Source organism: Callorhinus ursinus, unplaced genomic scaffold, assembly GCF_003265705.2.
Source record: "Callorhinus ursinus isolate GAN/ISIS: 27379988/994484 unplaced genomic scaffold, GSC_fseal_2.0 scaffold32, whole genome shotgun sequence".
Lineage (NCBI taxonomy): Eukaryota > Metazoa > Chordata > Mammalia > Carnivora > Otariidae > Callorhinus > Callorhinus ursinus.
In genome coordinates this window covers 11,038,092-11,065,636 of record NW_027397094.1, presented here as the reverse complement: position 1 = coordinate 11,065,636, position 27,545 = coordinate 11,038,092, and the positions used below count along the sequence as shown (strand labels likewise).

Below are 27,545 nucleotides of genomic sequence, written 5' to 3'. Positions count from 1 at the left end.
GGAATCCCTAGAAAGTTAAGCCTTTGCCTATGATGTTGTCATCATAAGGGAAGTAGCTGAGGGTTTTGCTTTTACAAATGTATAACTATATATCCTAGTAGATAGTCTATCTTGATACACACTTGGAACTTGGAGTTTTTACTCTTCAACTTCTTTCATTCCCTGAAATATGTTGGGAACGTTATTACCTTAAAACAGCCACCAACATGGATGGGCCTGAGGGTATTATAAGTGAAGTAAATCAGACAGAGAAAGATACATACTGTATCATTTCACTTTTATATGTGGAATCTGAAAAACGAAACAGATGAACGAACAACAACAATCACCAAAACCAGAAATAGGCTCAAATGCAGAGAACAAACTAATGGCCAGAGGGGAGGTTGGGGGAGGTGGGCGAAATAGGTGAAAGGGATTAAGAGATACAGACTTTCAGTTATAAAATAACTGAAATAGCATAACATAGGGGATATAGTCAGCAATATTATAGTAATGTATGGTAATTATTGTGGGGAGCATCGAGTAATGTATATATTGTGGGGAGCATCGAGTAATGTATATATTGTCGAATAAATATGTGGTACACCTGAAAATAATAAAACATTGCATGTCAGTTAGACTTCAGTAAAAAAGAAACATCCACCAATAACCCTAAGTCTTTGGTGGTGAAATAACATTTTTTTTTCTCGACATAATGAAGCTTACCAGATAGATCCTCACTCACAAAATAGAGGTTACCAGTTGGAAGATTATGGAGAAATTTTAGCATTTTGAGACATGGAGAGAAAAGGTGACCCGTGAGGTGAAATTCGATGGATAGCTTGTGTGCAGGGTAGGACATTCCATCCCCCTAGTGGAAACTTTGTTTTAAAAAGGACTCCTGAGTCAAAATTTTGCCTTAGTCTCTTAGATTGTCGTATTGGCTAACTCTCCTTAGTGACAAGCCCCCCAATTTTTATTTTGTGCTAATTCTATATCTATATAACTTTTAAAAAGGCATTTCAGAAACTTCTGAAACAGCTCCTTAGACATGGGTATTAATTTTTTTAATCAACTCACTTCACAAAACTGAAATAACAGTTTAAAAAAACTCAAAGTTGAACTGAAAGGTATAATTATGGTAGAGGAGCTTTTTACATCACCTGAATCACCGTTTCTTTATACCAGCAACAGCTTGAATGTAATTATGCATTCTATTGATGTCCAGTGTTTGATTACAATTTTCCGAGTGGAGTATTGCTATTTGATTTGTTTTTCTACTCATGATCATTTGCATATGCTAAGAAAATCCCTAAGGGCTTTCTGATGTGCTAGATCAAATGACATACTTTTCTAGACCAAAGACTCTTCTGCTTCAGTTTGCCATCCGTTAGACCCCCGGGGCCATCTTTGTTGGAATTAAAGCGTAAGAAGCACTATTTCTCTTGCTGGTTCATGTTCATTTTGCATAATGCCTGGTATGCCTCCAACTCTTGCTCACATTCGAAGCTTCATTTGACTGCCAATTCTGAAGTAATTACACTAAACTGGGGACGCTGAGGTATAGCTACTTGCAATTTCACCCTGAAGAACTAAAATCTCCCCCTTTGGGTTTCATCCTCCTGCAGTCTCTTCTTAGACAGAAAGCAGTGTCAATCCATGTTGGTGCCTGGGCTCTTAATTGTGTTTATAGTCCTGCATTTCTGTATCTCATCTAATAGAATTTTAGCTTTTATCTAATTATCTTTCCATGAGGGAAATAAATAAGCGTAAACTTGTAAGCATAAGGTGATATTCTTAACCCACATCAAGCCTATTCTCTTCAATATTTATCTTTATGCCTGGGTTTCTTTTTTTTTTTTTTTTTAATCATTGTCAGAAATGTTTAAAGGATTTTTGGTACTTTTTTCTGTTGCTTTTTATCATACTCATACAGTATTTATACTGAGATTAAAATAACATTTATCCTTTTTGTTTTAATGTATCTTGCTTTCTTTTTCGCCCTTGAATGATCTGTTTTGAATTTCTCACCTACCCCGTTGTTATCACTAGAACTTAAGCCAAATGGACCAACAGATGATTTGTACAAATAGCTAGTGTTAGTAACGCCACAAATCACGTTTTTGATTATCTTTTGATAATGTGAGTCTATTACATCTGCTCTTTCTCATTCTACAGATGGATATTTTGGCCTTTGCTAATTTTCAGTTTTTGTCCTCTTTTACTCTATATCCGGATTATTCTCTCCTGTGACTTGCCCTTCTTGAAGTGAGACACAACTTAGAACTTGTGACTAGCAGACCTGGGACTTCCCTGACCGTTCTTTTTTCTATTTACTATAGTCCTGAAGTAGTTTAACCTTAGATAACTGACAAAATTGGCTGAGAACTTTCTTAAGGAAAAATCTCCAAAACCTAGATCAATTAAAAAAAAAATCTTATGAATAAGGTATCTCTCATAAACCATGATCTGTAGCAAAATTTTGGGTTTTTGTTTTTCTTTTTCTTTGAATTAAGGCTGAATAATGATTTTTTCCTAATTCCTCATGTAGTGATAGTTAGTATATATCACCAGAGATCACATTTAGGGTGTGATTGGTCAGTTTCATCATGGAAAATAAGTTTTCTGATATCATTTACCACTGATATCACAACAATGTAAGCAAACAGCCTATATTTTTAAAGCTAAGAATGAAATGGGTCTTTGCACTTTTTCCTTAAAAATTATAAAAGTACAGGGATGCCTGGCTGGCTCAGTCAGAAGAGCATGCAACTCTTGATCTCGGGGTTGAGAGTTTGAGCCCCAGGTTGGGTGTAGAGATTACTTAAATAAAACTTTAACCAAATTATAATATTAAAAATAAAAAAAAACCCAGTCACAATAGAGTTGCCATTTAGTTATATATAAATTACTATGCATGTATATTTCAGGAACATTACTGTGGTATTTACAAATACCTATTTTAGAAAACTTCCCCTTGCTGTTTTCTCTAAAATGAATGTAAATATGTGTATCTTTTCTCTGTAGGGCTTACATGCCGTGACAACCAAATTTAATCCTAAGTTTGGAAATATAGTATCATTTTTCCTTCTTAGCTCTTTTTCATCTGTGTACTCCTTTTAAGAAGAGGGAGTCAAACTCTATGGGTCTAAAGGAAAATGAAGAAATGCCATGTGCATATTATGTTTTGTAGAAGCAAAAAAGAGCTGTTATAATATATGTAAATCATGAAAAGAGGCTGTGTCATTTTAAGGGAAAAAAAGTTTTTGTGATTTTTCTTTGAAATTCACCTCTCACATTATGTAGTGTGTAGGACTTGCTTACTGTTATTTTGCATGAAATATGAGCAGCTTATCTACAGCATATTAGTTTACAATCCACCTTACCTGTTTCTAATGCACTATTTTTACTAAACTTTGTTGGGTTGCTGTTTATGTCACGGCATTTTTATGCAAAAAAAGAAATAAAAAATTTAAAGCATTTTCAGAGTGTAATTTTTGAGATTTTACCTTTGGTTATTTTTTCTGCTTAGCTATGTTGTAAATTGAATCGGGCATTAAAGTAGAGCATGTTTTCACAGAAATAGGAAAAACTAATATAAAGACATTTTTAAAGAGAGTTTTGCTTGCTACACCTTTTCTCTAGCATGTAGTTGATACTAAATTTTCTTGTGACACCACAGTGAGTGTGGTTTTTTATGCTTATTGTTCACATAACCCCATTTTGAACAGTGGAATCTTTATAAATAAGAGATTTTAAAATAAATCTTTGAAATAATGTATATTTAATATTTTCTCTTTTCCTTATGCCCCTACAGAAATTCATGATGAAGGTAAGACATTGGATCATCTGTTAATGTATATAATACTTTGTGCGTTTTAAGTTTGGTTACATGTATTTATTTTTGAATTCATGGCACTTCTGTTCACATTTTCAAATTTTTAAAATTTAAATCAGGAGCACCTGGGTGGCTCAGATGGTTAAGCATCTGCCTTCAGCTCAGGTCATGATCCCAGGGGTCTGGGATCCAGCCCCGCATCAGGCTCCCTGCTCAGTTTAGAGCCTGCTTCTCCCTCTCCCTCTTCCTCTGCCATTCCCTCTGCTTGTGCTCTCTGGCTCTATCTCTCTGTCAAATAAAAAAAAAAAAAATCTTAAAAAAAATTTAAATCAAACTTTGGAACTTGTAAATATAAATAAATCATGCATTTAGGTTTGACAGCTTAATGAAAGACATTTGACATCTTGTGTCATATTGTAACATATTGTTTTATTTAGCCAATGTTAGGAATTTCTCCCGTTAAAACATAAATTTTTTTTCAACAGCTTTCCTTCAGAGTTTTCACTCTGGGGCAGGGAGCACCTGGGTGGCTTAGTCGCTTAGGGATCTGACTCTTGATCTCAGCTCAGGTGTTGATCTCAGCGTTGTGAGTTTGAGCCCCACGTTGGGCCCTGCATTGGGCGTGGAGCCTACTTAAAAATTAAAAAAAAAATTTTTTTTTCACTCGGGATTATACTGACTGTTTTGTTTTTAAGCTGTCTTGCATGACTACAGTAGGAGATTTGTACTCTGGGAAATTAGAAGAGGCACCAAGAAGCTACTATCAAATTACCTACTCCGGGAGAAGTGAAAATAATTTAACTCCTTTTCATTTCTTAACCAAATTAGAAAAATGGAAAGGTTTTAAAAGGAGATAAGCTCAAAGAGAAGAGTGAAGTACATGGTCATGTTATTGAAGAAAATATGCAGGTGAAGAAGGGGAAGAGCAGAATGTCATTCTTTTGAGACATAAACTAGACATTTTTTTGCTTTCATTTTTACATACCTATCCTATCTCTCATATATCATTCGTGAAATTAGTTTTATTCCAAAAGCCAAGAAACAACATAGAGAGAAACTTGCTGTATTCACTTAGCAAAGGCTTAATATAATCAAAAAATTCAAAGGAATATCATTTAAAAAGATACAAACTATGAGATCTGTTAAATCAAAATTGTGGATGTAGATTAAAAAGGTGAACTCAAATAAAATCTTTTAAAAAATAAAAAGGTGGCATGTAAAAAAGGAAGCAAAGTGTTTGTGTCCGTGCATGGAGTTACTTAGCTAAGTCTATCATTCATATTTTCCAAAACTCTGAACCAGGAGCATTATGAGGTCCCGACAACGACCTCTTCATGAACATTAGGAATTTGACAGTTGGGATGGGATGACAGAGCAGAGCCTTCTTTGAAGCCAGCTGTCAACAAGGACATGACCTTTTCCAAAATTTCAAATAACTACAGCTATTAGTTTTCAGTAGAAGATACTAATTATAACATTGGGGAGAGAGGACATTAACCACTTAAACATCATCAAACAAGCATTTTAGTTGTGAAAATGGTATAAATAGCATTAAAACCTGCCTATGCAAATATTAACACCTAGCTAATGAAATTGGGTTTGAAAAATTTAGTTTTTCTTGCCACTTCTGCATTTACTGTACTCCTTTTATCATCTTGCCATTTTATCACATCAGTCCCTTATCCAGTGCCGTATCTACTTTCCCTTAGGAGAGGGTGAATGGAATAGTTACCTGAAACTTCTGTTCCAAGCTCTTTCATGAGAGCAGGTTCGTATAAAAATCAATGCAAACAGCAAGGTGATGTGCAGAATCAATTTAAACCAGGTAGCATACCTAAAATAATTTAATTAGGCTCTAATTCCTTTTAACTGCAAAGCCAGAAGCCCAGTGGTTTATTTTCTTAGCTGTATTGGATGATCTTGGAAAGGTGAGAATCTGAGCAGAGGGTATATGCATGAAATTATAGTAATTTAAGCCACTTAAAAGGGAAAAGATGCTGATTTTTCTTTAGCTGTCACCTTTCAATCATGATTTGCTTTGGGTTTCATACCTGGACAGGCATCATTTAACCTCCCAGAACCAGACAGATGCTTCCTTGTGGCGGGAGCCCATTTCTGCTCTTGCCACAATGGTTGATCAGTATTGCCATCGACCTTAGATCTGCCCCCCTTCAGAGGCTTTTGGTTAAGACCCCATCAGAAGTAAGCCATCCAGTGCCAAATGGCTGTCTTGACAATGTTCAACTGGCCTTGTCAGACACCTTTATTTTGCGCTGAAGCCAGATTTCTCATTAAGTATTACAGTCATCCTGTGAATCTGTTATGTGATTCACTATTAAAGATGGCAGGACTGTGAGTATCTCCGGCTGTTGGCAGACCCGTGGGTCGATCAGAATAACCAGGCTCTGTAATTCTGTGCGGCTCTGGTTGATCTTGAGCCATTTCCATTTGTGTTTTTCTCAGATGATTTGAAAGATTAAGCGTGGAGATATTTTTTTATTATTCTCCCTGGAATAACTCATTTCTCAAGTTTTACTATCAGTATTTGAAGGTAAACTGAAAAGCTTCTCTGCTTAAATATCTGAACACAATGGAAGACGTTCTCTAATGCAAATTTCTTATCCTTGTCTGTTGTTTTAAATTTTGGCAGCTTAGCTAAGTATTACCTGCAGGAATAAGTTCCTTTTAAGATTTCAATGTTTTACTTCTAAAATGGCATGTTATGTCATAGCAGTCAAGGGCTATGGAGAATTTCTGTAGTCTTGACTTATTAAAAAGGTGTTTGCATAATAAGGACCTGGAATTATGAGAAATGTCCTCCATTTGTTAACATTTCTGTACAGAAAAGACTAGAAAAACAGAAAACAAAATATTTAGATATTATGTGGTTAGTAAATTAGTTTTAAAAGCAGCCATACAAGTGACATGTTAGTAAGCCAATATATAACACACATATTTAAAGAACAGAGCTAAAGAAAAAACAAACCCAAACAACAGAAACATAGTGCCAAAAATTTTTATGTGTATATCAACGCCTTTACTTTATCTTAGTCATTGCTGTTATGGTTTTATGTTTTATACTTTTCTGCTCTTATATTTTAAGTTCTAATAGTAATAATTCAGATGTAGTTACAGTGATCCAATTTGTCCCCCTTCCCACAGAGAATAACAGATGAATACATTATATGCCCATCGACTGCATATTGTTCTAAATAAATGTAAATGTAGACACATTGACATCAGAGCTTTCAGTTATAATATGGGTCCCCTAACTGGACATCTTTGGCAAGATCCTGGCAAGCTAGAGGCATAGGAATGCCTATTAATGCTAAATTGATATTAAGGTAATTTGTGTAAAACGAGGCTGGTTTAGAATACATACAGCAGTGTTGCTTAGATTGTGTTTGAATGTATTCTGGACTCTTTTATACACTTACAGCTCATGAGCTCTTGTTTTTTTTTACACTGCTGTGTATCATTAACCCTGTCAGTTCATTTCAGGGGTAAGGGGACCAAACCCACACACACCAAAAACACGTTTTTAACTGATATTTTCAAAAAGTCAAATTTTACCTTCTAATAACTGATGCTTAGCTCTCCAGCATCAGAAATACGGAGAGAGTTTGGGGATGACAGTTGTTCATGTTTTTGTGGTGTTGTTTTCCCCAAGAGGGCAGCAGCTCCTTCACCTAGACCCCATCATCTATAGGAGACCCCAGTAGTCTCGCAGGGGCTGACTTCATCCTCAATGCGGAAGAAAATATAATGTGAGCTTGTTACGCATGATACCCTTGGCATCAGGTTATCGTATCTCTCAGACAGTAGTCTTCGAATAAATACTTTTTGAATGAGTAGGACAGAGTGTTTCTTTCCTATAATACTTACTGGAGAATTGGTAGGATTAGTTAAAGTACATTAGTGTGAATTGAAAGTGTGTTCGCCTTATGTAAAATTTAATTTTCTACTTCTTTTTTTGAATTGGTATAATTGAAAGCCCTGCTTACTTTACTCATGTGTTAACAGTTAAAATGTTAACTTCAAAAAATGCCAAGATTATCTTTTCCTGTGTGTGATCTTGAAAGGCAAGCCAGCCTTGAGCTTCCTGCTCCATGAGCTTGAATGACTCCTATCTAGTTGGTCCTAGCGGGATTCTCATAGCATAATACGGTCATATAGCTGAGTGCTTATAGATTTAGGCTTCTATTAAAACTAAATCTGTGGAATAAGTTTGTATTTAAGTAGTGAGGAAATCTATAGTGTAAATATGTATAATTGTCTAATTGTGTAAAATCTATATTTGAAAGAAAATTCAGACACTATGACACTACAATATCTGTGTTAGCTTAACCAATTTGAACATTTATATATGTGTGTATGTGCGTGTGTGTGTGTGTGTGTGTGCACATACATACTATATGTATGTGAATTCTGTAGGCAAAGCTTTAGAATAAAAGGAGCACTTAACACTTTTGGGTTAAATCTAAAGCCTTGTCCTTCATTTCTAAAAAATCCTGTTTTGATTAGTATGACTGTCGAGTGTTATTCAAGTTCAGCAGTATTTTATGGCTTTGGAGCCCACATCTGGTATGAAAAGGTAAGCTCCTATCAAAGTGATCCAGATCAGACAAGGTGAATAAAATTGTTCTTAGCCACACTAAATCAAACATCTTAAAAAAATGAAAGTACTTTTTAAAGAGGGCCTCATTCTGAGGAGGAATATGAGTTTGCAAAGGAGATTTTTCCCTTTTACTCTCAGCATATGAGAAAAGTGATTCTCCTTTTTCAAAAGCAGTTTTTCTGACTGGAAGACCTTTCCATACCTGTTTTAAGAATGGTTTTGCGGTCCTTTAACCATAACATGTAAATAAAGTTATATTTAGAAATTGTATGGAATAATAGTGAGGGGGCTATCTTTTGAATGAGAAGAGGTATGGTAGTATTAGATATGAATGTGCTTTCTTCACTTCTTAAAGTGTACACAAATTAGTATCCTCACTCTTTATCCTAAGCTCTCCTGGTGATTTGTGAGCCTGCTAAAATTTGAGAAACCTTCCTCTATTTCATATAAAAAATGTGAACTCCCTTTTTAAAAAAAAGTTGGAGGCCATGAAAAAATTTTAAACCTGGAGATGATTTGATCAATTTTGTGTGTTAGAAAGAGTCTCTCATTGAACAGATATTTATCCTTATTGTGTGCCAGGCATTTTGCTAGGAACCTGGGGGAAGATGGTGAATAAAGTACCATAGTCCCTACCCAAGGCAGATCACAATATAATGGGGAATACAATAAATAACCATGAATAAATAATTACAAATTATGACTAGTTACCAAAATCAGGTTCATTCTTTGAGGACTAGATCAACTGCCAACCCCACAGTAGAGATTTCCTTGATAGCCTTATTCCAATTTAAATATTCTTTCGACAGAACTTTGCTTAATTTTACTTTGTTCTTTCCTATTCAACTTTTCCTTGATAACAAGAGAGTATCTTATTGACTTAGTTAAGCTTACTCTTTTTTTTTTTTTTTTTCTTGTCAACCCTTTCGTTTTTCTCCATAGACTGCTCAAGGTGGTGGTCATCGGACACTCCTCTATGGACACGCCATATTGCTACGCCATTCCTACAGTGGCATGGTGAGTAGGGATTTTGGTGTCTCTTAGAGGGTCCATTGAGACATATATCATCAGGAAATGTTGGTAATAGCTTTTCTAGTGATGGTATTAATGAGTTCTGGAATTGTATGTGTTCTTTAGTATCTTTGTATTCTGTTTAATTTTCTCATTTATAAAATAAGAGTTAGCTTAGATGACCTGTAAAGTCCTTCAGTTCTATCATTTGTGACTCCTATTTTTTTTAGTCTCTTTTAATAGACTAGTTTTAGGAGGAAACAGGTGTGAGAGTCAAGAAATATTTCTCATTTCTGATTATTTTTACACAGTTCATTTATTAGAAAAATGACTTATTTGATTAGTAAATTAAACAGATAAGATAAAAAAAGCTATATCCACATGGGTTATCCCTATAGGTATAAATAACCATATACATTTCCATCTATCTAGATATATGTGCACTTCTTTATATTTTTGTTATATAAAATGATACATTTAATATATTATAAAATATATAAAAATGTCATTCTATTCTTTTAAAAGCCTTATTAAGTTATAAAAGCAATTCATATTCAATTTATGAAATTTGGAAATTACAGAAGACACAGTTCTTCATGATCATGTTAATGAGAGAAAGTGTGGGGCCTTCTAAAAAAATTGCAATCTTCTCTGTTCTTAATTTTTTTTACCTAATTGAGATCTTACTAAATAACCAAACTTATGTCCTGATTTTTAAAAATATATTGTAGCATAAGCATTTTCCACATTATTTAAATTTTTCATCAGTATAATTTTTGTGAATACATGATGGTCCAACATTTGAAAGTATAATATAATTGATTATTCCTTTCAGGAAGGAGATAGTTCTGATATTATTTAAATCATTCCAGAACAGGTGACTAAGCATAGCCTCAATATCAATACCCAAAACATATAAAAAATTGTCAATCTTAATCACAAATACCAGTGTGAACATCTGACTTAAAATTCTGGTTGATAGAATTCAAAAGTATAGGAAGAGAAGTATAGGGAAAGTATAGAGATGATTTTAATAATGCCTTAATAATATCATTTCTATTAATGTGCTTCATCATATAAATAGAATCAAATAAGAAAAATTGTGATCATCTTTATAGGTGCTGAAAAACAATTTAATAAAACTCAACATCCATTTCTAATAAAAACTAAGCATTGATGATTAATTTCTCAGTGATAAATGTCAAATCAGTAACCAACATAAATTTTAATTATCAAACACTAAAGTGATTCTCGACAAAACTAACTCAAACAAATAAACAGAAATCAAAATTATCTATTTGACATTGTTCCAGAAATCTTGGCTGACACAGCAAGATAAGAGATAAAATAAGGAATGTACTTTAATAAAGTGGCTGGATACTAGATAAATATATCAATGCAACCTATTTGCATACAGCAATCATGCATTAAAAATACATGGAGAGAATTCTATTTCTAATACCAATCAAAACACAAAAACTGCATTGAATAATAAACATGAGGGTCTGTTTTTAAGAAAACTCCCTGTACATAGTGGGTTAGGAGCCTGGACTTGGTCAGTAGATCTGGGTTCAGGCTCACTTTCCTATATGCTGTTCAGCCTTGGAGACCATGCTGAACTTCTTTAAACCTGTAATTGCATGTTAACATTTTATTCATTTATTCAGTAAATATTATTTAGCCCCTACTGTGTGCTAGGCACTGTTCAAGGTGCTGTATATAGTAGTGAAGAAGATCATGTCCTTGTACTCATGGAACTTAATGAACGTTTAGTGGAATAATTATATTACTTACATCATAGTTGCTGTGAACAGTATTGGAAGAGAAAATGTATGTTAATAGGTACAGTGCCTAGTACTGTAATATTATTGCAAAATTTCATGGAACACTTGGTATGGTTAGATCTAAAGTCTGTAAACCTCAGGTACCACCAAGGGCAGCCATTCTCAAGGTCAGACTCACACTTCTATACCGGCTAAGAACATGTTTGGGGACCCTAAAAGGATCTTTTCTATAAACTTGGGAGCCAGTGTTTTGCTGTCAAGGGACAGAAATTGGAATCTCCAGGTGAATTTGATTTTATATCCCCGTGGCACTGACTTCCACTTAATATGTCAACACATCTATCCCCTGATTGGTTCATCTCCTAGCTCCTCACACTCACAGACACCCACGGAGATGGGTGGACCAGTTTCCCAGTAGGAATTGTCTAGGCTTTGCACTCTTTGTCCAGTGACTCTGGGAGATCTGGGCTTGCTCAGTGCCTGGGATTGGCTCTGAGTGCTCTTTGCAGGGCTCCTGTTCTTGCTGACGGTGCCCTTGTTTGCTGTAGACGGTAGTGTGTCTGGACCTCAGGCTACATCCATCCTTGTGTCCTCACTCTTTTTCTTTTTAATGCCTAATTTTATTTATTTGTTTGTTATTTTTCGATTAACATATGTATTATTTGTTTCAGGGGCACAGGCCTGTGATTCATCAGTCTTGCACAACCCACAGTGCTACATCCCCTCCCCAACGCCCCTCACCCAGCCGCCCCATCCCTCCCACCCCCACTCCACTCCAGCAACCCTTAGTTTGTTTCCTATGATTAAGAGTCTCTTAAGGTTTGTCTCGCTCTCTGGTCTCATCTTGTTTCATTTTTTGCCCTCTTCCCCTCTGATCCTCTGCTTTGTTTCTTAAATTCCACGTTTCAGTGAGATCATATGATAATCATCTTTCTCTGATTGACTTATTTCGCTCAGCATAATACCCTCCACTTCCATTCATGTCGTTGCAAATGGCAAGATTTCCTTTTTGATAGCTGTGTAATATTCCTGTGTGTGTGTGTGTGTGTGTGTGTGTGTGTGTGTTTACAAACACACAAAACACATTTTCTTTATCCAGTCATCTGTTGTTGGACGTCTGGGCTCTTTTCCACAGCTTGGCTATTGTGGACATTGCTGCTATGAACATTGGGGTGCATGTGCCCCTTCTTTTCACTACATCTGTATCTTTGGGGTAAATACCCAGTTGCTGGGTCTTAGGATGGCTCTATTTTTAGCATCTTGAGGAACCTCCCTACTGTTTTCCAGAGTGGCTGCACCAGCTTGCATTCCCACCAACAGTGTAGGAGGGAGGGTTCCCCTTTCTCCGCATCCTCACCAGCTTGTGTCCTCATTGTTATACCAGTTAACAAGGTTTTGGAGGTTAGAATGGGGTTAAGGGAGTTGGACTGACAAATGATCCGAAACTTTACGTCCCAAGTTTACATACAGTTAGGGAAACTGAAAGAAGATGAGGAGATCTAAGGAGATGATGGTGTTGCAAGAGTTGAATTGCTCCTGGGGAAACACACATGTGCACACTTGTGGGACCCTCACTGCATGCAGTGAGGTGACATGCTGCACACCAAAATAAATTCCGGATGGATTTCAGAGAGTTACAATTTTAAAAATGAAAACAAAGCTAGAAGATAAGAGTGAACAGTTTTCCAATTTCTGTTGGGAAAAAGATTTCCAACGGTCGGGTCGGGTTGTACTTCTGCTTATGATCATGAATATCCCGTGAAGTGAGAGATGTACAAACATATCCCCAGTAAGGTGTCATCTTTTACGTCTTTTATCTTCAGGTTTTGTTTTCATTTCCTCAGAACACATTTCCTCAGTCTTTTCATGAGGGGAAAAAAGGAGTGCATCTCCTTTAGAACAGTGCTCCTAATGAATGCCGTGTAAGTGTTTTTCTACCTCCCGTGAAGAACCTGGGTTGTGCACTGAAGCATCCAGACGTGAAGAAAAAGACTGACAGAGCAGAGATTTACTGATAGCAAATGATGTGTCAGAGTCAGACTCTCACAGGACTAAAAATGTTCAGTGACAACTACTGATTTTATATCTTTTAGTATCTGTGCTGCTTGTCCACCTCCCGGTCTTCAACTGATAAACTGGCCTTTGATGTTGGCTTGCAAGAGGATACAACAGGTGAGCACCTTGGTCCCGGCAGGGGCTGTGTTCCGAGAGAGCATGGCAGGGATGGGCCTGGAAGAAGTCACAGGACTGGAAGATAGGTTAGGTAAATGTTCTTCTGTGTGGAGTCAGGAAAAAATGAATGCCTTGGGAGGAAGTGTATATTGTTCCTATTGGCTTATGATTCCCACGTAATTAGCTGGATGTTCAAACTGTACCTCAAGCCTTATTCTTTTTAGGGATTTGGCTAGAAAAACAAAACCTGTTACATGCTTTACTGGAAGCTCACCATATTAGTGGGCACTGATCTGTTCGTGAAATATAACTGCATATCTCTTTTGTCATTTATCTTAAAGATAGTTTGTCTAAAAAATGAAACACACTTAATGTTAGCGTTCAAACAAAAAGGTGGAAAGTGAAAGTCGGCTTCATTTCTGTGTCCAGAGGGCCACATATCTGTCTGAATACACATGCATTTTTATACTTTGAAACAAAATGCATACATAAACACATTTATCCTCTCAGAGAATCAAAAGAGGACTTTTCTGTACACTTTATACAGCTCTGTACAATGTGATCTTTTACAATGAATATGCATTACTTGGGGATTAAAAATAAGTAAAAAGACCAAGTAGAGAAAAAAGGAGGGCAAGAGACCGACTCTTATTAAGTAGTTCCTTTCAGAGGTGGGATCGAGCTTTGCCCCCACACCTACCCCCTCTTCCTATTTTTAAAATACTTTCCGAGGGGCACCTGGGTGGCTCGGTCAGTTAAGTGTCTGCCTTGGGCTCAGGGTGTGATCCTGGGGTCCTGGGGTGGAGCCCCACACCTGCTGCCTGCTTAGTGGGGAGTCTGCTTCTCCCTCTGCCCGCCCCATCTTGTGCTTTCTCTTGCTTGCTCCCTCTCTCAAGTAAATCTCTAAAAAACATACTTTCCCATACTCTAAATTTTTCACAGACAACAAACATAAAAATAAAGTAATATTCACCAACCTAATTAACTTTTAAGAGATCAGCACATCCCTATGCATGACAAATTCCAGAATCCCGGGCACCAAAAAGTACGGTTTTCTTTGTTTTTGCTTTTTTTTTTTTTTTTTAAAGATTTTGTTTGTTTATTTGAGAGAGAGAATGAGATAGAGAGAGAGAGCATGAGACGGGGGAGGGTCAGAGGGAGAAGCAGACTCCCCGCTGAGCAGGGAGCCCGATGCGGGACTCGACCCCAGGACTCCAGGATCACGACCCGAGCCGAAGGCCGTCACTTAACCGACTGAGCCACCCAGGCACCCTTGCTTTTTTTTTTTTTTTTTAAAGGTTTTATTTATTTATTTTAGAGGGAGGGAGAGAGGGGAGGAGAGCGGGAGGAGGGGCAGAAGGAGGGGGAGAAGCAGACTACTTGCTGAGCACGGAGCCCCTTGTGGGGCTCATCCCAGGACCCTGAGATCGTGACCTGAGCTGAAACCAAGAGTCAGATGCTTAACCGACTGAGCCACCCAGGTGCCTCAAGATAAATACTGTTTTGATTTTTATTTCATTTTATAGAAGCTCAGTCATTCCTCTTTGTTTTTGCTAGTAGTTAAAAATTTTCTCCTTTTGGTTGTCAGCAGCAGTTACATGAAAAAGTCTTCAGTTCTCTCTCTCAAAAGGAGTGAAGGACATATGCACGATCTATAATTTGTTTTCATACATTGAGATGATTATGTAAGAGTCAAAACAACAAAACAAGGCTGTCCCTCCCCCTAAGTCTGATCCCTTTATGCTACAGTTTTCCCCATAGCTTTTTACTTCATCTGAATTGCTGTATTATTAGATTTATTATTTCTTAGGTGCCTGCCTGAATCAGAATTAAACTCATAAGGCAGATGACTTTTTCTTCCTTGTTTATCGATGTTATCCCCAGCTACTAAAGTAGTGATTGACAAATAGTGGTTGCTTTATAAATGTTTGCGTGGATGAATGAAAATTCCCTGCAACTCTAAAAATGTGAATTGAATGAATAATGAATCCCGTAAGGTGACATTCAAGTAAGACTGTGATTTGTCTAAGAAAAGCATCTCAGGGTACATTACCTATTGGCTGTATGAATGCTTAAAAAATGTTATTGGATGATTAATTTACCCATTTATGCAAATTGAATTTTTATTTAGTACCTACAGTATGCTAGTAGGAGCTGGGAAAACCCCAGTGAACAAAATACACAAAGTCCCCGCTATTACGGAACTTAAATTCTGACACTGGGGAATTAGTGAGGAAGAAAAAATAAGTGTTTAGGGAAAAACAATAAAGCTGGTCAAAGGGACAAAACAAGTATTAGATAACAGATACCACTGAAATCTATTCTCATTTTTGGATAGAACTTACATTTAGATTCTAAAAGGAATTATAAACAGACTGAAGAATTGTTTGCATAAGTTTATATCTTAGCTAATGGGCCTGGAGAATGATTTGATATGTGGCTCATGAGGCTTATGCTTGACTTGTTCTAGAAGAAATGATTTGATTGAATGTGTACCCAGATGTTTCTATAATGTATCCTTCTATAGTAGGATTCTCTTATATTTTACCCTTAGGTTAGTGGAAACTACCATATTTTAGAATAAAGAATAAAACAAGGCACAGAATAGTAAAATTTCAGTGGCTTTGAATCTGTCTTTAATCCGTATGCCCCATACATACAGTGTTTTAAAATTGCTATGACACAACTGTCGCATTACCACACCCCAAGTCCTTTTGAAAATCATGTGCCAGAAAACTAGATGTTAGTACAAAGAGCAATGAACATGTGATTATATAAAGAATGCAGGAAGATCGGCGTGACTGGTAAATTTGGCCTTATGGTAGCATAAATAAATAGCCTTTTAAGCAGTTCTTAGTGGAGGGGAGAGACACCAAAGTTTGCAAAATGCCACAGTCGGGTTCCATGAAAAGAATCTTTGCATTTCAGTGTGTCTTTATCCTGAGTTAATTTGGCCTAAGTCTTTTAATTTTGGTGGTCTGTGAGATGAGCTTGCAGTCAATTTCAAACTTCGGGAAGCTGTGTGGGAAAGACCATTTTACTTATTTATCAGGAGACTGATTTGGAAGCCTTATTCCATTTTGGAGGCGCTGGCCAAGAAAATCGATTTTACAGTAAGAGGCGCCTCTTTGTGTTCATCCTGCAGGGGAGGCTTGTTGGTGGACCATTCACCCTGCCTCTAAGCAGCGATCGGAAGGAGAAAAGGTTCGAGTTGGAGATGACCTCATCTTGGTCAGTGTATCCTCTGAGAGGTACCTGGTAAGTGGGCCCATGCTGTCGTTATGTTTAGCGATAGGATCCAGCACAGCCCAATCCAGCTTTCTCTGTAGATTGCAAATCATCTAGGGAAATGGCTTAGAAATAAGTCCATATCTCTCTCTGATGAGTGACAACTCCCTAAGATGGGGAATAATGAGACCTTTGAGGTAGCGTGGTTTTCCAGGTTTATCCGAGGCTTCCCGGGTATCCTTAGTGTGTCCGTGATCCTGACAGCACCTGCTCTTAGATTGTTGTATCAACGGCACGTGAATGCGGTCTAATCAGGATTTCAAAATTCCACGGGCCTTATTTTGTGGCCATGGAAGGAGGCTGTATTAATGAGGTTGTGAGACCAGTTTTGACACTAAAGCAAGTCATCATATGAGAAACTCAGGCCATGTTGAGAAAGGAGAACTAGACAAAATGAAAACCAGCTCCAGGCTCTCATCCACACGGCGTTGTTTCAGAGGGCCGGGGTTAGAAATGGGAGAAGGAAGAAAGTTGAGGTGTCATCTTTGAAGGTGTATTTTATTTCTGTGGCGAGGCCATGGTATATTTGATTTCACTTATTTAGTAAACTCTATTTTTGCTAAAGAATAATCATATACCAAAGTTCAAAGAAAGATGCCAGTGCAAAATATTCTTGTTATTTTAAGGATGAAAAAGTAATTAGACAAACAGCGCTTGGTTGGCTCAGTCTGTAGAGCATGTGACTCTTGCTCTTGGGGTCGTGAGTTCAAGCCCCACTTTGGGTGTAAAGATTACTTAAATCTTTTATTTTTTTTTAAAAAAAAGATTTTATTTATTTATTTGACAGAGAGAGAGAGAGAGGAGAGAGCACAAGCAGGGAGAGCGGCAGGCAGAGGGAGAGCGAGAAGCAGACTCCCTGCTGAGCATGGAGCCCAATGTGGGGCTTGATCCCAGGACCCTGAGATCATGACCTGAGCCGAAGGCAGATGCTTAACCGACTGAGCCACCCAGGTGCCCCGAGATTACTTAAATCTTTTTTAAAAAAAGAGAAAGTAAACAGATATAAATAGGGGTATTATAAACTTTACATGATTATTACTATAAAAAAAATCCAACCATCCTAGTGGATGATGATTGAAATAAAAATCAGAAGTAAAACATTGTTTCAGTTAAGCACACACTGATTTATAGAAAGTGTATTCCAACTGCCATAAATCAAAATATTATTTGTGTGTCATGGATTTAGGATTAAGTAGGTGGTTGGTATCCCTCGCTCTATGAACATGGAGTTAGAGTGGGTTTGGGGGTATTGGAAGTCAGTTTTTGCTTCCCAACCCATTCAGTTCCAATTTTGAGAGAACGGTTTTGTTTTACTTGCTTTGTGCAAAGAGGGAATAACGAAGCCAGGGAAATGATGGAACAGCGTTCGTGTAACTGACAGGGAGTATTAAATCAAATGGAACACTAACATTGCCTTGCTAAGGGGAGGCCTGGAGCATTTCTCTCCTCTTGTCTCTTAACCGATGCAGGTGGAAGCAGGCACCATCCCCATTTCTAGGGCAATACAAGTGTGTCAGCTTGTCAAAGAAGCATTTATGAATCCCTTGCTGTGTGCATATGCTGTGTATTCAGGCGCTGTATGTCTTGATCAGGAGATAGACATTTTGAGTTGTAGTTTTACATGGAAACCAGTAGCAGCTAAAAATAATCCGTGCATGCTTTTAAAGATCTACAGATCTTATTTTGATTTTGGCATAATGGTGCATGTTTTTTTGCTGTACGACTTGTACTTCCCACTGAAGGAGTAGAAAACTTGCAATCTTGCAGGGGCCGCGGCTCCTCGCATCAATTCCGCCACCACACGTCTGAGAGAGGCGTGTGATTTCCTGAATTCTGGCTTTCTCATTTGCAAAATGGTGATGATTATACTTAACACAAAGTTCCTGGGATGAAGCAATGAGAGAATGAATTTGAATATGGTTTGATTGAAAAAGCACTATACGAGCAATAATAAGAGCAATAATCCTAATGCACGAGGTTCACCTTCTCTTGCCTTTAGAAATCAATAAATGTCATGATTAATGAAATTCACAAATTCAAGCTACATTTTAGCCCATTTATGCAAGTTCCTTTTCTGGTAACCTTTTAGAGAGCTACACACGGTGGCCAACCAGACTGTTAAGATTTCCCTTTCATCGGACGAAGTCAGTGCTTTTAGAATTCATCTCTGGGCAGCTAGCTTGTCGTAGAAAACATAGGAAGGACCAAGGGCACGTTGTGCGTGGTTTCTTCTGTCAAAAACTTGGTGGAAGGAATGAACCAGACACCTAGGGAACTGTATGAGAATATTACAAGGCAGTAAGTACGTGTTACCATTTAGGTTATTGGTATGGGATATAATTATTATCTCAGGTTGCACTGTAGTTGATTAGAAGAATCTAGAGAAAGTGCATACGGGCAAGAAGTGAGGGAGTAAAAGGTCTTTGGAATATGGCAGTTGGAATAATCCACGTACTGAAACTGGATACCTAAAAATGGGCTGTGTGTGTCTATATATTTGTTAGTTGGTGTAGGGCCTGGTAAGTATGAGCCTGGGCCAATCACATAACTTCGCAAAACCCTCAGGTTCTTCATCTGCAGTAAAGTGATGGTAAACCTAGCTCACAGGGGTGTTAAGAGGAGTAAATGCTTTGATCCAAGCAAGACTCATGGCTCTGTGAATGGTACATGTAGGAATTGCTTATGAGTTCCTCCCACTGTTTACCTGGGAGGTTTGTTTTTATTGAGAATGGTTAAGGAAACTGCAGATAATTAACCAGAAGAAAAAGTTGGGACAGGAGCAGTGAAGGGAGTAGGGTAGTTGATTTTAAATAAAGGCTTAGCATGGAAAGTCAGGTTCACATTCTTGGCTGAACACACAGTAGTTAAAACTAACTGCCCTAAATAAACATTTCTAGTCATTGATTTTGTAACTTGTAGTCGTTAGTGTCTATTGACCTTAGATCTGTTTTTTTGTCCACTAACAGTGACGGTTAAGCTGAGGTTAAACTGTCGAAATGTGCATTTGGTGCTCTACAATAGCTCATAACTGTTGGGGTGCTGAATGGGTTAAATTGGACTATGAGGGACTCATTTTCACCCTGTGCTCTGCAGAGGTGCCTCATGGACAGAAGAGGGCGCTGTGTCGGCTACCAGGAGCCCCAGGCCTCATCTTCCCCTGCATTACACCTTGGACCTCTCTACATGATTTCCCAGGAATTAAAGGGTCTTATCTCTAGAAACGGTTGTAAACCACTCATCCAAATTCTGTCTTTTCTCATCTGGCCGTTTCATATTTTAATATGGAATGATATCTTAATCCCCTTTTCAGGAATGTCCAAGAGGGGGAAAAAAATTCCTTTGCTCCTATCGGAACTACTTATTTTTTCTTTTCAAGAAGACTTGGGCAAAGCAGCTTAAATAGAAGAGAAATAAACAATTTAAAATACAGAAAACATGGCCAAGTAGGTATTGCTGACTGTTGAATCTATTTCAAACTAAACAAAATAAGGTAAAGCAAACAAAACAATTTTTACTGGTTTAGAAAGATGTAAAATCACGTTGGTATGCACAGAAGTCTTCAATCTGTGGTTTGGATTGCTTGCGTTGGAAACACTGATTTTTGACTAATTTTTTCTTAATTAGGTCACCTATAGAAATAGACAGGTTTTGTGTTTTTTTGTTTTTTTTTTTTTAAGATCCATGAAAACATTGCCAAACAAACAAATGTTTAAAAGTAATTGGGAAGAGCAGAACCCCACAATCTAAAGAGTGATGACACATGCTTAAAGAAGGCTCTTCTGGCCTTCCTAAGAATTTCCCTACCTCTCCCCTACCCATCTCTGAATTTCTGATAAGAGGTACTAGGTGTTTTGATGGCAGAATAAGTTGCTGACTGCCTCAAGTTGCATAAAAATATCGATAACTAAAAAGGATTGCGATCATAAATATTTCCAAGCTAATTATGGTTATCAACCAGTGCATTATTTATTTATTTACTGTGAGCCTTTTTCTTTTTTTCTGTCTGTGACTCAGGTGATTGGGAAAGAGTGTCCTGTGCCCCTCATTTTTCTCAGAAGAAAACAAATGAAGCCCGCGGGGTTCTGTGTCTCCCTTACTTGTGTTCCCCGTCACTGGATGATAATTTATCCAGAATGTTGCTCACCCGGGCCTAAGTGCCTGACACTTAGAGAAATAGATGCATCTGATAAGGGTTGAATTCAGATGTTCTTAAAAAATTTTTGTGCCACGGACCCCTTTGGTAACCTGAGAAAGCTTATTGACCGCTTGTGATCGTAAGGTTTTAAAATGCTTTAAATATATGCATAGGGTTACAAAGAAAACTAAAAGTTACCAAAGTGGAGTTCTGGTTATTTTAGAATATCCTCTCTGTTGCTGAGATTTTGTGCTTCTGTCCGGTAATGTACTATTACTCAAAACACCGTTCTGGGGCCAGCAGCCTTGGGCTCCACCCCCTCCCCCGCACTTCCTGAGATCAGATGTGCATTTTTTGACAAGATCCTCACCTGATGATTCCTGTGGCTGTTAGGTCTTGAGAGTCACTAACAGAAACGTCAAGGTGACCTTTGCTGGTGGGTTGATGCTACCATAGTACGTAAATTCTAGAGTAGTTACATGTTTCAGCCTAAGGCCCACTTTTCTTTCAACCTCGGCAACATCTGTTTTGCTTTAAGGACAACTCATCTTTGTTTTAGTAATTGAACTTGTTAAGGCATTCTGAATATTTACTGCGACAGGCCTGACTTGATGTTGTTCTTCCTCAGATTTCCTTTTGCCGTTTAAGCAGCAAAATTAATTAGAAGCCTCCAAAATACTTATGCCTAGAGAATATTTTCTTGAGAAGAGTGAGCGTTATCTAGATAAGTTTATACAGTGTAATATCTGAAGAACATTTTTTGGGCTTTCTCTGGCAGACTGAAATTTTCGTATTTTTATGATCCTCTCATACGTATTATTTATCTTTTGGCTTAGATAGGATTTGAAAATTGTGTTTCAACCCACCTCCCCACCCCCATTATTTTCCCACAGCAGTGACTCCTTATTGTCTGAAGTATAAGGCCCTTGCACCTGACTTCTCTGTGGATCGATCTATCTCTCACTGTATTCCTAAGCATATGCTCTAAGCCCCACAGGTGAAACTCTCTGCTGTACTTGATGATCTCATATCTCTCTGCCCCTTTGGGGACCCTCTGCTCTTTGTCATAGCATTCCTGTTAACAGAGCCTCTTGGAGGGCTAAGGAGGTCCAGGCCACTTCCCATTACGATGTTTCTGGTATATTAAAAATGAAAATCTCCAAACTGGTTTACAAAATGTGACGCCGAGACCACACAGTGCTACTGACCCCTGAAAGCCCTCATCCCACGGGAAATACCTTCTGTCTTGTGCAGATGCCACCTGTCGTCATGGTTCCATGTAATGAACTCTGTTCCAGTTAGGTTGGCTAAAATGTTTTTTCTCCATTCCTGTAGCACTTTGATTACATTTCACCTAACATTTAAAAAAAATGCTGACCTATAGCATTTTGTGTATATATTTTACCTTCCCTCCATATGACAAGCACCCTCAGGGTAGAGAGTGTGTTCTATTAATATTTGACACGGGGCTTCACACATAGCATATTCAGTGGGACCTGATGAGTTAACAAATGATGGTAACCTATTTATCATAATGTGGCATGAGCTTTCACTCAGATTCAGAAGTAAAAATATAAGCATTGGTATTCTGAATCGTCTTCTCATGGTTTGGGAAAATCCATATGGATGTGTGTGTGTGTGCGCGCACGCGTGCGCGCATGCCATTATTTTGACTCAGGTCATTGAAATAGGAACATTTATGGAATAACTTCAGAAAGTTTTGGGGTTTAAACTACTTTGATTTTAAAGGTTCTCCCACATACTTGCTTAGTGAACAGCGCTGCTCGATGTGAGGTATACAGTCATGAACCATGTCTAATAGCTTATGAGGTGGAGAAAGAAAAATACACAGAACAATTACATCGTTTGATGATTGTTCTGAAAGAACATATATTTTTCTTGGTTGTGGAAGCAGCGCATGCAATTTATTTGTAAATACTTAAAGACTTTTAATATTGGGGAAGAAATTGAATAACCAAATTTCAGCTGGGATTTTCTGTCAGCGGGACAGCCTGAGGTGAAGAGGTTGGAAACAGGCACATCTCCTTGAGATGAGGAGGGGGTCAGGATGAGTAATGGCCAAATCTGTTGCATCAACTGGTAAACTTTTAATTTTACTGATTGGAAAGATGATTGATAAGATGACTGTATAGGTATCAAATGTCAAAACTTTCTTTGGTTTTGTTCCTAAGAGAAAGATAGCAAAATACCTATTTTTGCTAGTGACTTGAGAATGGTATGTTTAGGTAAGAGAACATTAGGGTCTGAATGACCCGTGGAGCATGGCGGTGTGATTGTGATTGCTCTTCATCTAACTAGGAGGGTCAGATTTCTGGGGGGAAATCTAATATAGTTAAAGACTTTAAAAGCTTAGACTGTCCTCAGATTTGGAGAAGTGTTGCAGAAACATTACCGGAATATTGGTGGTGTTTACTGAGATGACTCTAAGGAAAAAGTGGTTGTTCTATGTCTATTTGAAATTCTAGAGGCAGCCAAGTAGTGATTAGTCAAATGAGCAACACATTTGGCTGTGCTCATAATTTTGTTTTTCTTTACTAATCATTTGATAACTCATATATGATAGGGCTCAAAGATAGGAAATATATTATTTTAGTACATTTCTATTTTTGAGAAGGAAAATCTGAAATTTGTAGTATCTGAATTTTGGAGGAATTTTATTGCCCCGGTTTTAAATGCGTATTAGGAAACATTGCCACCTAATGGCTATTATACCAAATTGCAGAGAAAAGTTCCCAGAGGACCCTATAAAAACCAAGTAGATTTTACTTACCTCACCGTCAAAAAAAACTGTTGCAGTGTGATCTGTAGAACGCTTAATTACAATTTTAATGATAAGTGCCCACTATCTGAACAGTTTTGTCCATCAATAAACCTTAAATGAAAGTAGTCTGTTTTAACACATGTATTTATTTTTGAAGTCTTGTTTGTGTGTTTTCTGATGCGTGGCTTAGAATGAAGCTGAAAAACTCAAACAAACTCTCATTTTCCTTCTAGTCTCTTGATGACTTAGTGACAGGATTGAAACAGATGTTCTCAGTGGACATTTCCAAATCTGCAGCATTAAGTTCCAACTGCCAGGAGCGCTTAGGTAATGAGACTTTTGAAGCACCTGAAGAGATGCCTCCTTTTTCCTCTCCCACAGCACCTGTCTTATGGCAACGGCAGCTTACACGTGGATGCTGCCTTCCAGCAGACTCTCTGGAGCGTGGCCCCCATCAGCTCAGGAAGCGAAGCCGCCCAAGGTAAAAACTCCACTTCCAGGAGAGGGCTCATCCTAGATGCACAGTTGACAGCCATCTCTGGAATTGTGATAATGAGCAGATTGGTAATTAGAGCATTCTGTGTCAGAGTATTCTGGAATGCAGATATGTGACATTTAAAAGAATCTTGTTCAAATCGCTATTTAAAATGAATTTTGTGTGAAGATTGATCTTTTTTTATGTTTATTCTTATGCTTCTGTAGGTTTTGCTTATTTGTGTGTGGTTTATAGGTGAGCCTTCTAGATGTTATTTGCTCCAATGTTTTGGCCTCAGGGTGTTGCTCAGTTAGGCTAACATCGAGGTTTTTCATCTTCCATGGTTGGGTGACTTAGAGCCAGATCACATGGTGTTCATGCATCAGGATTTCTCAGGAAATGTCTGCATTTATGTTCTGATTATTCTCACTTATACAGGTTCAAATCTGAACCTATCCATGTTTGTATGTTAAAGGGAGGATTTTACGGGCTTTGAGGTCGTGTTTTTTAGTGGGGACATCACTACCTGTGGGACTTGGGAACCTTGAGCTCAGAGTTGGCAGGCAGGTGGCACCATTTGTCTCCATGATTTTGGCCAGGTACTGAAGCCTCACTAAACGTTTGTTTCTCTATGAAAAGAGAAGATCAGACCAGATGATCTGTCTGTCTGGCTATCAGCATCTGACCATGACCGTTCGAATGTGACTGAATTTCAATCCTTACAGGGTATCTAATTGGTGGTGACGTCCTCAGGTTGCTGCATGGACACATGGATGAATGCCTCACTGTCCCTTCAGGAGAACACGGGGAAGAGCAGCGGAGGTTGGTACCAAGCCCCGCACCTTGAGCCTTGCATTTCCTTGCCTTGATATAATTGTTGAAATTAAGGATATGTCTGTTCAGGCCATTCGCATAATAGAAAGTGGGCCACTAACACACCTCTGTCCACTGAAGGGATCCATGTGTTGGCCTCTTTAGAAGTTTTCTCTTATGTTCTGTTTTTATGACCTCTTGATAGAATTGCTGGAAATTTTTGTAAAAATAAAACAAGGTCAGAACTATTGATTAAAACATACAGAGTGGAAGGAATGAACACGTTAAACTACTTAAAACTTCCTTAAATGTTCATTAATTTTGAATAGTTTTTCTTTCTGGCATATTTAGGCTCAAATTCAGTTTTAAAGTCAGAGTTCTCAAATGGCACAGAAGTTTGGGATCTTTTTCTATTGCCTCCCACCTACATACATACGTAATAAAATTGACCACTCTCCCTAATGTTTTATGTGATTATGTTATCTCTCTCACATTAATATTTGTTGGCACTGGGCGGAGACTGAAGTCCTCTGAATCACTGGGAAAAGTCCACAAATAGTGCAAAGCCATAAGATATTTAGGATGATTTGAATGTTCTGCTTTGATGAATTAATGGGTGAATAGTGAGTTGAACACACAAGTGAGAGATTACTGTGAGAGAAGGCATTGTCTGGATGGTTTATTACAGGTTTTTAATTCTTTTAATGGACATGGCTCACAATATTTAACAGAGAGAGGTAACTATTATACATATTTATTTTTATAACTTGGAGAACATTCAGAGAGTTAATACTCAATTAACTAGCTGTTTAATCTTGGGAAAAGTCCCTTGGAGACGTGGGTGTTAGTCGTGCCTCTCTGACCAGGCAGGACCTGGCTTGTAATGAAGGGTGAAACACAGAGCCTGGAAAATTCTGTCAACAGAAAATGCTGCTTATGCTAGGTTAGGAAGGAGATGTTGATGGTGTTGATAGGGTTTGTATAAAAGACGAGGGGGATTCAAGAGGCAGTTGGTTTGAGGAATTAATTCCCATCAGAAGAATAAAGATAAGACTCAAGGGGATGACAGTTTTCCCACAGTGACCAGGGGAAGGATGGAATCAGAGGTGGAAACTAGACAAGAGAGACCAGTGTGGTCAGCTTTTGAAGGATCCTTGGTGCCATTCCCACAGGCTGGCTTTTACGCTGAAGTAGTTAGGAAGGAGGGTGGCATGGGGGTGAAGTGGTCAGATCTCTTGTAAAGAAATAGATAGGTCTGATGGGCAGGAGGAGCTTGGGTCAAAGATGAAGAGAGTCCAAATCAGGGAAATCAACGAGGACAGGGCTGTTTTTAGGCATTCATGTGAGAAGGAGGGAGAAACTTGACCTGGAGAGTGGCCATCAGAATGGAGAAGTCTACCTGGACCAGAGACATTTTAGGTCACATTGACTGGTTTAGGGATGAACTACTGTGGACTGTGAGGGAATGTATCTGATCCAGGGTGTCCTGATATTTCTGACTCGAGCGAAGAGAGATGGTGCTAAGGATCGTATGAGACATGCGTATTTCATACTAAGGATTGACTTAAAGTTTGGACAGTGGTGAGGACCGGGGCTCTGTGGGACAATCCGACAGGAAATTAGAAGTTTTGAGTCCTTTACTTGGGCGAAGCTTGCCTTGGATGTGAATCCCAAGCCCCAGGGGATAGCTGAAGGAATGGGAGTCCTAGGTAGGAAGGGCAAAGCTGGGATTAGGGGGCTGTGTTTGTCAGTTGGGGCCTTGCTTTAAAAAGTCTGTAAAACCTTGAACTAGACTAATGAGAGAGGAGACCAAGGGTGGCATCCCAGAGAATGTTGACATTTGGGATGTGAATGGGAAAAGAAGCTTTGGCATGATGGTTGAGTGGAGAACCAGAAAAGTTAGTTATGAAAGCCAAAGGAGGTTTGGGGGACAGATGTGTTAAATGCCGTGTTATGTTTATATAGACATAGGAGCAAAAAGAGGTTGTGTTGTAGTCTTTGGGGTCTTTATTCCTTGATTTGTTAAATGAAACCCTTAAATGATTCTTAGGGACTTTTTAAAAAAAGATTTTAATTATTAGAGAGAGAGAGAGAGAGAGAGAGAGACAGAGCATAAGCAGGGGGAGTGGGAAAGGGAGAAGCAGGCTCCCCACTGAGCAGAGAGCCCAACACGGGGCTCAATCCCAGGACCCCGGGTCATGACCTGAGCCGAAGGCAGACGCTTAACCACTAAGCCACCCAGGCGCCCCTCTTAGAGACTTTCTATTCTTTCTACAGACAGTTGAGAGAGTTGTAGTTAAAGAAATGGTCTCTGGAGCTAGACAGCCTGGGTTTGGGCCTCTGCTCTGCCACTTCGTAGTTGTCGGACTCGTGGGGTGACTGAATTTCTTGAACCATTGCTTTGCTCCTCTGTAAAATGCAGCTTAAACATTAGCTGCTGCTCTGTGGGATTGTTGTGAAGATTCAGGAAGAAAAAAGGCAGGTAGAATACTTGACGCATATTAAGAGATCAACAGATTTTGTTGTCAATGGCATTATTATTTAGGCAGAAGAGCAGCATTTAGTCAGGGAAAAATTTGAGGGACCCCAGGCATGTGCATGAAAGCTTAATAGAGCATTGACTTTGGAGGAAGAGAGTCTAAACTCTAGC

General features: G+C 38.3%; 1 protein-coding gene across 1 annotated transcript in view; it reads left to right on the top strand.

Moving 5' to 3' along the window:
* Window positions 1-27,545, top strand: part of RYR2 (ryanodine receptor 2) — a 728,853-nt gene that overhangs the window by 295,134 nt on the left and 406,174 nt on the right. The window contains exons 5-10 of the mRNA XM_073878937.1: window positions 3,797-3,811; window positions 9,378-9,452; window positions 13,324-13,402; window positions 16,548-16,660; window positions 23,989-24,088; window positions 24,808-24,904. Of these exons, the coding sequence (XP_073735038.1) occupies window positions 3,797-3,811; window positions 9,378-9,452; window positions 13,324-13,402; window positions 16,548-16,660; window positions 23,989-24,088; window positions 24,808-24,904 (479 nt within the window). The remainder of the gene's footprint in view (window positions 1-3,796; window positions 3,812-9,377; window positions 9,453-13,323; window positions 13,403-16,547; window positions 16,661-23,988; window positions 24,089-24,807; window positions 24,905-27,545) is intronic.